General features: G+C 49.9%; 1 protein-coding gene across 10 annotated transcripts in view; it reads right to left on the bottom strand.

Annotated features, from left to right (window-relative positions):
• Window positions 1-1,043: 1,043 nt before the first annotated feature.
• The window catches only part of RNF144A (ring finger protein 144A), a 115,012-nt gene continuing 102,261 nt past the window's right edge, over window positions 1,044-13,794 (bottom strand). For 5 of the 10 annotated variants that reach the window (XR_004352760.1, XR_004352763.1, XR_004352758.1 and 2 more), the window contains 4 exons: window positions 12,565-12,654; window positions 8,547-8,743; window positions 7,206-8,034; window positions 5,093-5,217 (listed from right to left, as the gene is read on the bottom strand). Coding sequence is in view for 4 of the 10 variants with exons in the window: in XM_032652610.1 (XP_032508501.1) it covers window positions 5,086-5,217; window positions 12,565-12,654 (222 nt within the window). In the remaining 6 variants the exon portion in view is untranslated. Of the gene's footprint in view, window positions 5,218-5,870; window positions 6,479-7,205; window positions 8,035-8,546; window positions 8,744-12,564; window positions 12,655-13,794 lie in introns of those variants that run through there. The other 5 variants (XM_032652610.1, XM_032652611.1, XM_032652609.1 and 2 more) reach the window with 2 other exon arrangements.

The raw sequence follows: 13,794 nt of genomic DNA, 5'->3' as shown, positions 1-13,794 counted from the left end.
AGAGAGAAAACCTCAGTGTATGTGGATGAACCTAGAGGGTATCATGCTAAGTGAAATAAGTCAGATAGTGAAACACAAAGAATCTATGATTTCACTTATATGTGCAATCTACAAGACAAAACCAACAAGCAAATGAAACCAAACAGAAACAGACTCATAGTTACAGAGAACAAACTGGTGGTTGCCAGAGGGAGGGGGCTGGTGGATGGACAAGATAATGTGCAGGAGATTAAGAGGTACACACTTCCAGCTGTAAGACCCCAGGGATGCAATGTAATATAGGGAAAATAGTCAATAAGATTGCTCAGCCATAAAAAGGAACAAAATCGGGTCATTTGTAGAGATGTGGATGGACCTAGAGTCTGTCATACAGAGTGAAGTAAGTCAGAAACAGAAAAACAAATATCGTATATTAATGCATGTACGTGGAATCTAGAAAAATGGTACAGATGAACCTATTTGCAGGGTAGGAATAGCGATGCAGACGTAGAGAATGGAAGGGTGGACATGGCGGGGAAGAGGAGGATGGAATGAACTGGGAGATTAGCATTGACATACATACACTACAGTGTGTAAAATAGATAGCTAGTGGGAACCTGCTGTATGGCACAGGGAGCTCAGTGCTCTGGGATGACCTAGATGGGTAGGATGGGGGATGGGATGGGAGGGAAGTCTAAGAGGGAGGGGATGTGTGTGTACGTATGGCTCATTCACTTCGCCATGCAGCAGAAACTAACACAACATTGTAAAGCAATTACACTCCAATAATAAAAAAAAAGATTGTAAAAACTTTATATGGTGACGAATGATAGCTGGTCTTACTGTGGTAATCATTTCATAATGTATAAAAATATTGAATCACTATGCTGTACACCCAAAACAAAATCCTAGTGTATGTTAATTACTCTTAAAAAAAAAAAAACAAAACCCTGTTTTCCCGGTGGTAGAAGTTCCCCTTCCCGTCCACCTCCAATCCTCATAGTATTTTCAATCTTCAAGACAGCAGTCAACTAAGAGTATAAAAAAGATGGAGCCAGACAGGATTTACAAAAGTAATCTGTATTCCAGCCAAAATATCTTTAAAAAGAAATCCCTTCTAAAGGGTGGGGGGGCAAACTACATAAGACACAATACACTTAAAATATATATTGAACTTACAAATCAAACTTTTCCATATGATTCCAAAGTACAAAACACAACATTAAAAGGCATTCAAACAGCTCTTTTATACATCACAGTGTTAGTGGCACAAAACGTACTGACATCTCAAAAACACAAACCAAACTTGTTTTTGTTGTTTTGTTTTTACCACCACTTGTCAAATACATAATGTATACATGTGCATGACTCATTCATGCATATTTTTATACAAGATTAAAATACACCCATGGTAAATGAGCATGGAATGAAGGAAAGGTCGGGTACCTACCCCTCCCTGAAGGCTGCTGGAATCTCGGAAGACAGGATTGTGCAAACCAAGGACGGGGAGACCACGGGCTTTACACACCCAAACAGCAGGCTCTCCTGGTTAGGACGCATCCATCATTCTGCTTTAATGCAGCCCCTTCTTTCCAGCAGGCATTTTTGACAATACCAGTCATAACTCTTGTTTACTTTCATAAGGGCTTGGGTTAACGATAAGGAATAAACAAGCTTTGGCATTTTTTTAAAGAGACCTTCAGGAAGCTTTATACATGCAAAATGTTTTCCCTTGATGATTTTACTGTGATTTATATACACATCCCGGGGTATTTATTAATCAACAAGAACCTGAGAAATATACAAAAAAAAAAAAAAAACACCCTGGTTCTTTCCAATCTTCTCATTTTTAAAGACGACCAAGGGAAAATGCTCTCTTCTAATTTGCGAAATAACCTTTAACATTTGTAACATAGGAGAGAAAGATAAAATCATCTTGGAGTAATTTTTGCATATCTGATACTCCCCTTCCCCCGGGAACTGGCCTGGTTGCTAAACCGGTTTTGTGCAATAATATGCTGTAAAGAGAATTTGTTCCCCTTTAAAAAGATGCCAGAGGTGGCGGATATTGTTCCCTCAGCCCGCAGCTCCCCCTGGAGGTGGAGCAGACACTGGTCTGGACAGCCATGCGCGCTGGCAAAGGCTCTGCGCATGCTCAGGTCCTAGGTCGGTCTCTGTCCCGTGAGCGTCTACAGAGACGCCTCTGAAGGCGCTGGTCCCCTGTGACGATGGCGAGCTCGGCCGGCCAGGCTGGAGGATGCAGGGCAGGATCAGGCTCAGAGACCAGGCATGGCCGGGGAAACCTCACAGCGTTGTCAGTTACCAAAGGGACTCAGATAACCCCACCCGGACAGGGGCAGAGTCAGCCGTGGTCTGTCTCCATGCTCTTCCACCCCTCCTCCTCAGATTTAAAGGCCTCTAAATGAATAAACAGACGTGTGCTTCCAGAGAGTCAGCAGGAAAACCACCTGTAAAAGTGTCATTTTTAATTAAGACCAGCTCCTAAGCATCGAATCCCCAGGTTTTACTGGGAGGGACCGAAAGGTCAAAACCCAAACCGCGGGCCACCTTCCCACATCCTGTTTACATCTGACATCAAGCCTGGTTCATACTGCATCCCCACAAACAACGGGATGGCATTCCTCCCTGAAAGAAAAGGAGTCATATGGGGGCGATGCAAGTCTATGTAAGGATCTCAATGCGATCCCGCTGGTATCTTTCTAGGGAATAGACAGTTTTAGTTTTGTTTTTACTGAATCAGACTGAGCACTCTGAGGCATGCCTGATGCAAAAACTCAGAGCAAGTAGGTGCCCGGCCGGCCCCAGAATCTCCGGTGTTCCCTGCCTGGGTCAAACCATGTGCTATGAGCAGAGGTAAAGGCACGGGGATGGTTGATGCTCTAGATGTGCACGATTTGCCCATGGACTCTTCTAGGAGAGACAAGACAGCCCGACTCGCTAGGAATAAAGGGACCTGAGCACTGACCCAGGGAATGCAACCTTTCCAAAGCCTCTGGTTCCCGCCCCAAAGGAGGGGGTACTACTGTATGGACCTCTGTATGCAGTGGGCAGTAGTGAGCACAGGCAGGATGACCTGGGATGATGAAGGCCTGCTCCGTGGACCACTGGACATGGGCCACGAGCCTGCTGTATTCCATACGAATTCTAAAGTGCACTCACAGATCATGAAGCCATCTCACGCCTGGGCCACCAACCTCATCTTCAGGCCTCCTGGAGTTGTCACTCTCTCCAGAAAAGCCATTCTACCTCCAGGGCCGATCAAAACGTCTCAAGCTGCAGAGACCTAGTGCCCAGGCTTCATCCAAAAAGACGGTCCCAGGCATGTTCTTATTGTTACTGAGTTTTCAAACTGCAGTTATAAGGAGGATTTTTTGCATGTAATTTTGACACAGACTGGGTTCCTAAATGGCTTCAGTTTCAAAAAGAAAATCAATACTAGAGGGGAAGAGTGAGGTGAGCCTGTTTCTACTAACTGATGAAATGTTAAGAAATAAAGACATTTCTCTGTGGGAAGGTAAACCAGGACCTGAGACAGGTACCCAATTGCAGAAGTCAAGGATATAAAACACCACCACACTTTACAAATGTGCTTGCCACAAGCAAACAACTGAGATAAAAGTCAGGTTTTGTTTTCATTTTACTCCTTTGTGGAATGCTTAGTAAGTTTTAAAAAAAAGTTCCACCATGATAAATCTACAACATTTGCCTTTCTACTATGTTTAGAAGTCCCAAGTTGGATGCGATCAGTTTGCTCTTTAAAAGCCATTATTAAAGTCAACTTTCTGTAAAGAACACACTGTCCAAAGGCAATTGATGGAGTTCCGTGTGTCTTACTGATCCGGGCATCCTGCTGCCATGGTAATCGACACACACAGCCTGTAAAAGACCGATCCAAATAACTAAGTGAAATGGAAGATTTTTTTCAGCAGGGTAAGCAACAGGATTTGGAACTAAGATGATTTCTCCAAATTAGCTTAGTCATTACAAAAACTGTGAACATCCGGAAGCTTCTCCCCCAGCCCCTGGGAGTCCCCCAGCCCTGATAGGAGGCCCCCCTTTTGGGCATCAATGTCACTATTTGCTTGGTTTTGTCTGCTTGAGGAGACTGAGGCTACGGCCAAACCACAGGGATTCTCAGCAGAACTATTTCCAAGTAAAACATTTGGTTTCTGAAGACATGAAAAAATATTTACTGATACTTGGGTGAAAAGAGAGGAGCCCTGTGAGCTGAGCTGAATCACCAGAGAGAGAAAGACAAAAGGCAAACCTAAGGATGGGCATGTCCCTTCAAATGCATCCGTGTTTTCAAAGAAATGCAATGATACAGGAAACACGTTGATGACAGTACACAGCTTACAGCATCCAAAAAGTCTCCACAAGTTTCAAGAAAAACACAAAGAGCGCATAAGGCTTTCTAAATCTCCTGAAAAGTGGCCGAGCCAGAAAGGTCATTTAACCGTAACTTCTTAAAATGCACATTTCAAGAAAAGGCATAGGATGGTTTCAATGCACCTTGTTGATTTTTCACTACTCAGTTGGAAAAAAAAAAACAAAAAAAAAAAACCAACCTTCTAAAAAGGATTTTACTAAACGCCATTAGTAATAAAAAGAGTTGTCATAAACAGAGTGCTTTTCTCAAGTCAGAACACTTGGATTCTGTCTGAAGTGAGATGCGATCCTTAAAAGACTTCTTCTCTCAGCAACGTGGCGCCAGCTTGAAGCCAAGGAGGAGACGGACAACGTTCTGCGAGAGAAGGTCTCCTAAGCAACACCAGACGTTCCTAGTCTACCACCACCTGGTGGTCCATACAGCAGCTCCCTTGTCAAGTCTGCAGAGACAGCCTCTGTGGGACGCGCCCCACCCATGCCAGCCTTGCCTCCCCCACGCCGGGGTGACTGCACCTGGGGCCTCCGCCAACGATCTGATATCAGTCCCTGAAATCACGGCATCCGGCGTGACACTGTGAAGCTCAATGGGGCACATAAGGCAAGAAACATGTTTAGTGAGAGGGGGACGGCGGGGTGGGGATGGGAGAGAACCACGCTTCCCGGAGGTGAGGTCTTGCTCCAGCATCACGCCTTCCTCTAGGTGGGTAGGGGGTCGTCGTCGCCTTTACCGCACTTGCACTTGCAGCAAAGCACAAACGGCGTGGCCAGGAGCAGGAAAGGCGAGGCCACCAGGAGCAGAAGCCCGAATCCAGCAAAAATGCCCACAACCTGCAAGAAGGAGACGGAGGGGCACAGGGTAAGCTGGCTGACCTGTAAGTTCGATAGCTAAAGTATAAACCACACAACGATCCGTGCATCCGTCATCCACCCACCTATATCCACCCATCTATCCATCCATCCATCTGTATCCACCCATCCATCCATCCCTCTGTCCACCCATCCATCCACCCACCTATATCCACCCATCTATTCATCCATCCATCTGTATCCACCCAACCATCCAGCTACCCATCCATCCATCCCTCTGTCCACCCATCCATCCACCCACCTATCCATCCATCCATTCATCCACCCACGTATATCCATCCACCTATCCATCTATCCATCCATCTATTATACACACAACATCCACCCATCTTTCCATACATCTTTCATCTCTCCATCTACTCGTCCATCCACCCATGCATGTTTCCATCATCTACCACCTATATCATCCATCCATCAATCCATTTATTCATCCACTCATCATCCATCCATCATCCATCTATCCAGCATCCACTCACCTATCCATCCATCCATCTATCCATATTTCCTTCCCTTCACTTCCTTCCTTTCACTCCCCCTTCCTTTTTCCCTTTTTTTCTTCCTTTCCCTTCTCTTCCCTTCCCTCCTTCCATCTAAATACCCAAACATCCATCCAATTATACATCCAGTTAACCAACAGGCTTCCTCTGAGCCAAAGGCTGTATTAGGGGCGACAAACACAGAGGCACATTAGATCTTGGCTCTCAAGGACCACCCAGTCTGGTGGAAAGAGACCATGACTACACCTGATAATAATACATTTTACAAAAACTGCCATTGGGTTCCAGGGTGTAAAGGGAGCCCAGGAGCCAGACACCTACATTAGCCAGGGGCAGGAGACTTTGCGTGCAATGGGAAATGGTTGAGATTATAAGGGTTATGAGGACGTGGGTGGTAAACAAAAATGAGTGGGATAAGGCATTCCAGGTGGGAGAACAGAAAGGCACAGGCGTGGTGCATTAGGGGGTGACCAGACCTGTGTTATTCCTGGAGTTTAAAACCCACCATTTACTGCTACGAATTTTGATTTTTTAAAAAAACATATATTTACCCCTAGGTATGAGTAAATCCCGAAGGAAATAAGCCTCAAATGTAGACATACCGTCATTCAAATCGGGCAGTGAGGCTGGACAAGGAAGCAAGGGGGGTGGTTCTTTAACTGGTCCCCCCTCCACCAGCTGCTGGAGTCCAGAATCGGAATCTGAAGGTGGAGCTCGTCCGCCACCTAGTGTTCATAGCGATAAATACATGAACCCGTTGGGCTCATGGTTCTAATCCTGACTCAGTGTGTTCACCTCTCTGGGCTTCAGTTTTCTCGATCATAAAATAAGCAGATAAAATAAAAGATCTCCAAGCGCTAGTATCAGCCCTGAAGTGTGATGCTACGCTTCAGCATCACAGCGGTGTGAATGAAAGTGCACCCTTAGATTCTGCCGGAAAACCACCTCACACACACACACACTCTCACACACACACACACCATGTTGTGTTTCTATATTAGACTGTGCTTATGCTAAGAATCTGTGTTTTCTGCCGCTTGGCTGAGTCCATTTGTCTGAACATAATGTCAACGGTGGAATTACGCGGTGTGGATTCAGATCACGCTCTGTTAAAATCACGCACACAGATATTTCGGAATACATAAAACCCCCCAGGAAGGCATCACTGATCTGCAGGGCATCTTGGATAACCTCAACCACCTGGGACACTTTCTCAGTCTCTAGGGAGCCAGGGACTCTCGCACCAATAACACACCAAAATCCTTCACCAAATGCTCACATTCTTGGTCAATAAGACCCCATCTTCATTTTCACTCAGGCTATCTTGTCTCTTTCTTTGCATGCCATTGAACAAGCGATGTTACCCAGTGGGTCCCAACTGGTGATGGGAGGGTACAGATATTGTCAGAGGGAAGTCAGCCAACAATAAAGAATGAGACAGGAAGTAAATACCTCACAACAAAAATAATCACTTCGTGAGCATCTTATAAGTACGTGTCAGGCAGAAACGATATACTGTAGGAAGACAAGGATAAAGAAGGAATCACGGTGAAACGAGGATCATTCATACTGGCAAACCCTGATTTAAAGGAGCGGCTAACCTGTCAGACAGTTTCTCAAGAGGGACACTCATTCAGAGCAGAACACAGTTTGTGTGACCAGCATAAGCCCCTGTACACAGCCTGGTGGCTCTGCCTTAACAAACGTCCAATATGTGTTTATAGGATGAACCAGTTCAATGGAATCTAGTAGCTTCTGAATCCTCTGCCCCCAGAGGGTTCTGTGACAAAACCACTCCAGGGCTTGGGAACACTAACCCAAGTCAAAGAGATGGTGAGATGAACGGGACACATTTAATTTACTGAAACTTGGCATTGGACACAGCCTGGGTGTCTGCCGCGCCCAGGCCTGAATGCGCAGAGGCCGGGCCACTGGCCCGAGGGCTGTGCTGGGGTATATGGGGGCTGCTCCCATGTCTCTTTCCAGTTCTCCATCCAATGACATCACCTTGGCAACTTGAAACAGCCATCCTGGGGGTGCTGACACCACCGAAAGCGACCAACCCTACAAAGTCAGCCCGCCCCCTGCCGCCCCATGGCCAGCTGTTGAATATCCTCACTGCGCTGGCCCTGTGTGTGTTCTGAGGCAGGGGATGAATGAGCTAAGGGGGCCGGTGGCAGCTGCGTCGTCTGCATGGAACGTTTACCGATTGCTCCCACTGCAGTCGTCCTCGCCCCACCACAGAGCCCCTCTTTTCTCTGCTTCATGAATATCTGCCGTTCTGGATTGGATAGAGTGCGAGAGAGTTAGGGTCTGCTTTTGTCCTCTGAGAGAATGGGTTCTCCTGTTGGGAGGAGGAGTTGGACGCAAATAATGAAAAACTTCTGCCCCGAAACAGAGTCAGGACACTGAAAACAGCCCCAGGAGAGGCGTCAGGTCCCGCAGGGGTCAGGCAGGTGGAGATGGGGGCCTGATCAGGGAGACACAGGAAGCTGTCTCTGAGGATGGGATCGCCGAGCTGCTGTCTGCAGGAGAAGGACCCCAGCAGGGAACGTGAAGACGGCTACCCGTGCAGTGAGCCTGGGAGTAGTGTTCGGGGAGCAGGAAGGAGGTGATGTGGCCCGAGTGGAGGGGTGCTGGGGGGAGTGGGAACCCTGGGGGCGGCCCAGGTCTTTTGTTCAGAAGATACGGAAGCTGGGGGTGCGCTTCCCGCCATGAGGGAGACCTGGAGAAGGAGGCGATCTTGAGGGAAAATCTAAACTTCTGTTTGCGCCTGTTCTAGCTGAAATGTACCGTTAGACGTCCAAGTGGAGATGGCCGGCAGCCAGGTAGGCACGAGGCTGTGAGTTCGGTGGGGACGCCAGGACGGAAACCGAAGTGAGGCAGACATAGCCTTGCAGTCCCGGGGGGCCGTGGGCTCTAGGAATGCACACAGAGGGCTGACACGACGTCCCCTCCCTGCCGTGGTCACAAGCGCTGGTCCCACCTGCCTATAAACGTAGAATAATGAAACCACGGTTGACCCTGGATAATAAATCCAGTCCAATTTTCTCATTTCACCAATGCAAAATCTATGGCCAAAGAGCGATTCCAAAGGCCCCAGCACTTAAGACAGAGAGGACTGGGCGTCTAGTTCAAGTACAAGACACAACTTGTGTGTATTTTCCTGAGCGTAGTGAAAAATACCCTCAGAACAGGTCACTGCGTGAGGCCCCTGCCCTGTAGCCTGGCCTCAGGGGGGCTGAGTGAGGACAGCTCCACCACGTGTGAACACAGATATCAGCAATCAGCCGCGTGTGAAATGCCACCCTCGGGCTAAAAGTGAGCTCTCTCGTTACAGGGAGGTGGGTCTCCTGCTCAGAAGAAAAGGAAGAGCCAGTGTGGGTGAGACTCCACCTTGTCAGGTGCTGGCCTCCTAAGGAAGAAGATTTACTTGACTGAGAAAGAAATGCAGCCCTTGTCTCTTATGCACGATGGCTGATTGCTGGAACAGCACCGGGAAAGGCAGGGGGCGCCGTACAACAAGCGTGTTTCCAGAGATGCTCGTGAGGGCAGGTGGAAGGCCCGGCCTGTGACCCCTCAGTGTGGTCAGGGAAGGGGGCAGAATTAGGATGTGCAGAGCTGGGCATGGACAAGACAGGGAGAGAGAGGGTTGGGTGATGAAGACCGGGACAACAGCGGGGCCACAGCAGGGCCAGGGAGAGGGACACAGCACAGCTGGGGGCTTCCGTCCCGAAGTCCAGTGAGTGACGAGAAGAAAAAGAGGAGGGGCTGCAGAGGGAGACCCAGAGTCGGGCCATGGAACGGGGGCCTGCCCGCCGTCCCAGAGCACATGGGCATCAGCGCCTACTACGACGTCCGGGTGCTAGGGAGACACTGAATGCAATTTTCCTGAGTAAATTGATGGAAGATAATCAAACCTGCATTTCTGCTTAAGAGACTTGGTGATAAATGCAAAGTGAAACTCCACTCGCGGATCATTGACGAAGCAGATCATGAACATGCCCTGAGCCAGAAGCCCGTTTGAGGGGTAAGGGAATGGAGGCTACCAATCGGATAGAAAGCCAGGAGACTCACAAGGGAAAGGAGGACTTTCTCGGCTTCCACGTGGATGCTTTACCTCTAAAAGCAAATTACGAGAGTGAAAGTTCCTTTCAGTAATGGAGATTCTGTATCATGTGCTGGGAGGTGGTTCTAACTATGAAAACTGAAGGCTTAAGAGCAAATTGGTCTTGTGATTGCACACGAATGTCTGCTCTGGGCGGGGCTCTTCCACTGCACACCATGTCCCTCGCTAATTCCCAAGCCTCTGGCCTTCGTTCCTGGTTTATATGTCACACGCTTTGCTAGTTTTCGTGACTCCCTTACTTTCCTTTTGACACTGCTCACTCATATTTTATTGTTTACCCCAAATCCAACACTAACGTGTGGACATCTGTCTACAGCCCTGCGTGTCTCCAGGGTTCCTCACACCCCAAGGAAGAGACCCCTGCACCCCGAGTGCCTTTGTTCAATTCCACGAGCACCGAGAGGGGCCTGAGATCGGGGCGGCGGCGGTGGGGGCTTCCTTTGTCCATGTGGCTCCAGGGGTGACTCAGAGCTGGCACTCAGCAGGTGCCCCTGGCAGGTGCCGACCGACGATGCTGAGAGAGGCTGGTGGGAGGTGCCCCCAGGATCCTTCCTCAACAACAGGGGAGGCTACAGACCCCCGTCCAGGCTTCTGCATTTCTCAAGGGCCTGTTCTCTAAATGACCGTTACCAGGAACCGCAACTGTTCCAGGACCCCGGGAACACGTGACTCACTCCCGGGGATAAGCAGGCACGAGGGCTGAGGTGTGAGCGCCCAGCCCAGCCTCGCTATTGGACAGGGTGACATGGTCTCCACAGCTCTCACACTCTCCTGGGAAGCTTGCCATGCTTTTAGGGAGCTCAGGCCACATGGAGAGACAGCTCCTTATGCAGAAAGAGGGCCTTTACAGAGGGAATCAAGTTAAAATGACATTACCAGGATGGGCCCTGATCCATTATGACTGCTGTCTTTATCCAAAGGGAAGTTTGGACACAGAGACAGATGTGCAGAGAGAAAGATGAAGTACTGGAGAGGCGCACCTGGGAGCTAGGACTGCAGGGAACGACCAGGGGCCGGAAGAGGCAGGCGGGGCCCTCCTACAGGTTTCCGAGGGAGCCCTGCCCACACCTCGACTCCAGACTCCTGGCCTCTAGAACCGTGAGGGAGTCTATTTCTGTTGTTTGGGGTGCTTTTTTTACACAGCAGAGGTGGAGGGGCGAGCACTGGAGCTGGCTGTACTGGCCAGGAGGACGAAATAAAATGCAGCTAAAATCCACTCTCCACGCTGAGGTCGGCAGACTGGCCCTTGGGCCAGATCTGGTCCGCAGTCCGTTTTGTTTAGTTTGGTGCTTACAACTTTATGGAGCTATAACTCACATACCTCACAACTCACCTATTTAATGCACAGTTTGATGGTTTTGAGTGCACTCACAATTGTGCAGCCTTCGCCACAGTCAATGCTACCACCTGATTGTTTAAAGCGTTTTCCTGGAATGCAGCCACGGGCCTTTGTTGGCCTACTGGCTGCGGCAGCTCCTTCCCTACCAGGCAGAGCTGATAGTTGCAACAGAGACCTTATGGCCTGCAAAGCCAGGGCCGTCTACTGTCTGGCCACCTGTGGACTCATCAGCCCTGCCACGCGGTCTGCAGTGAGGATCACCGAAGAAGCACACTTACGGGTGGTCTCCTTCTATTCCCACAAAACTGCCTGAGTCTCGGTTCCTGCATCTCCCAGACCGCCTGCTTCAAGGCTGTGCTGAGAAATGCCGACAATGTGGTAACGGTCGGAGCCCATCAAGGCTCTTCCCCGCACCCAGGAGCTGGCGCACACCTGAGTCCTGCCTGCAGCTCCCCTCGGTAGGCTCCCCCCGCGCCCAGAGCACACCCCGAAGATCGCACCTCATCCTGCAAAGCCCATGGGGTCAACTCTGATCATCTCTGACCACTGCTGCCTCCTGCTGTCCCCATGGACCTTTATGCCATAGTTCCTCCCATCAGCCCATCTCCGTCCCCCCTGCTTGCACTGTCCCCTCTGCCTTGTCCCACCTACTCCCATGGCCGGCTCCCCAACACTCAGTGCTCAGTCAAAAAGCAACGCCTCCAACAAGCCTTCCCAGCCACACCATCTAAAAGACCTCTCCCCAATCACACCTCCCCTACAGCTGAATCCACATCATATATATATACGTTATCTGTCCCTACATGGAATGTGGGTTCCATCAGAGAAGGATGCATCTATCTTATTCACTGGAGTATTCCCAGCTCCTAGAATACTGCCAGGCACACAATAGGAAATAAATATGTGTTGAAAGTATGAATAACTGCACCAGCTGCACAGACATCATCACCCAGGGACCTTTCCATTCTTTCCCTCTTACCCTTCTCTGTGACTGATTTGCTCACCTGGGAGCCTCTATGGAAAGCTCTTCCGTTAAAGGCCATGCAAGGACTGACTAAGCACAGTGGGTCATTACCAAGGTCAAGAGTAGGTGCAAGCAATCGAAAGCCTGATGTTGAAGAATCACCAGGGGCTAAGTGTGGTGCATATTTATTCCAGGCCTACTGAAAGCATAATCTTGGTCCAGGAAAAATTCAGGCGGGAACCTCATTTACTAGCTTTTTTCTATATAACAGACCTTTGACCAACTGGCAAGTCTCCTGGAAACCCCACACACGTGTACACACACACTCTCTCTCCCCCTCTCCCCCATAGGTCAGAGTGCGAGGTGAGCGGCCTCCTACCTGTGTCCGATGCCAGATGACAGATGCCCTGGAATGACCCAGCTTGTTCCTGCAGGGCCCTTTATCATAATGGATCAGAAGGAAGTCATCCTGAGAAGGAAGGGAAAGAACAGGGGTGGGTGGGACAGTCCTCTCTGTCCAGTGAATGAGTCCTGCCTGGTCCCAGTCTCTTTTTTTAAAGCTTTAATTGGGGATGTGAGAGAACGAGGACAACAGCAGAGGAAGAACGTACACCCAGAGGGAGCTGCTGCCACCCCAGGTTCCTGTGAGTCCCCGGGCTCTCCATCCTCCGTGGAGCGTCCCCGACAGACTGCTCACGGGCCACTAGAGGGAGCCCTGCTCCAGCTTCGGTCTCTGCTGCAGCCTGGCTCCCCCACCCCCACCCCCGCCGGGCTCGGGGACTCTGTGCTGACGCAGGACTTCTGAACAAGTAGGTCAGAGCCCCCTGCTGCTCCACGAGCTGCCCCCAGCCCTGGCTGTGCTTTACTCCACACGAGTCTCTGCCTGTGCATCTTCCCGCCACCCTGGCAGGATTATTCCGGGATGCAATGACTTCCTTTATGTCTGGTCCATCCTCCGCGTCCTGAAAGTCCTTCTTCTCAGCTCAGACCAAGAAAATGTTCTCAGTACTCAAGAGGAGACCCACCCTCCACCTCGGACTGTCTAGAAGTGAGAGACAGCTCGAGGGAACATCCTGCCCACCCTACCACCTCCAGGTGTCCTCACGTCCCACCTCCATCTCCAATCACCTTCCCCTGACAACCTTCACCAGACCGTCAGGTTTTTGGAGCCGGGGCCCTGAGCTGATGTCAGTCAGCCGCTGTCACCACATCCCCGGCTCGGTGCACGGCCCCCAAACCTCAGCGAGCAGCGACCGAGGTACAGGAGTGCGTTTTCTGGACAAAACCCTCTGCTTCTCCATGTACAGGAGGTGCCATTTTCTCTCCTATCGTCCATAAAAAGGACCAGCTCAGTAAACAGCACAAAAGAGAGGCTGACGCTGTTTGTTCACTTAACTGAGGCTGTAAACAGAGCCTCTTTTTGAGAAAAGGGGAAATAAGCACAAGGCCCAGCGTGTCTGAGGCGGGAAGTCACTCCTCCGAGGGCCGGGCAGAGCCGGGGTCGATGGTGTCCTTTGGTCCTTAGCGGCCCCGCTGCGTGGTCCTCTCAGGGAGCCTCCAGTCTGATGATTTTATAGGTCGGCCTCGTGGAGCCTGAACACACGCTGGA

The sequence above is a fragment of the Phocoena sinus genome, chromosome 13, assembly GCF_008692025.1.
Source record: "Phocoena sinus isolate mPhoSin1 chromosome 13, mPhoSin1.pri, whole genome shotgun sequence".
Classification (NCBI taxonomy): Eukaryota; Metazoa; Chordata; class Mammalia; order Artiodactyla; family Phocoenidae; genus Phocoena; species Phocoena sinus.
This window is presented reverse-complemented; position numbering and strand designations above follow the sequence as displayed.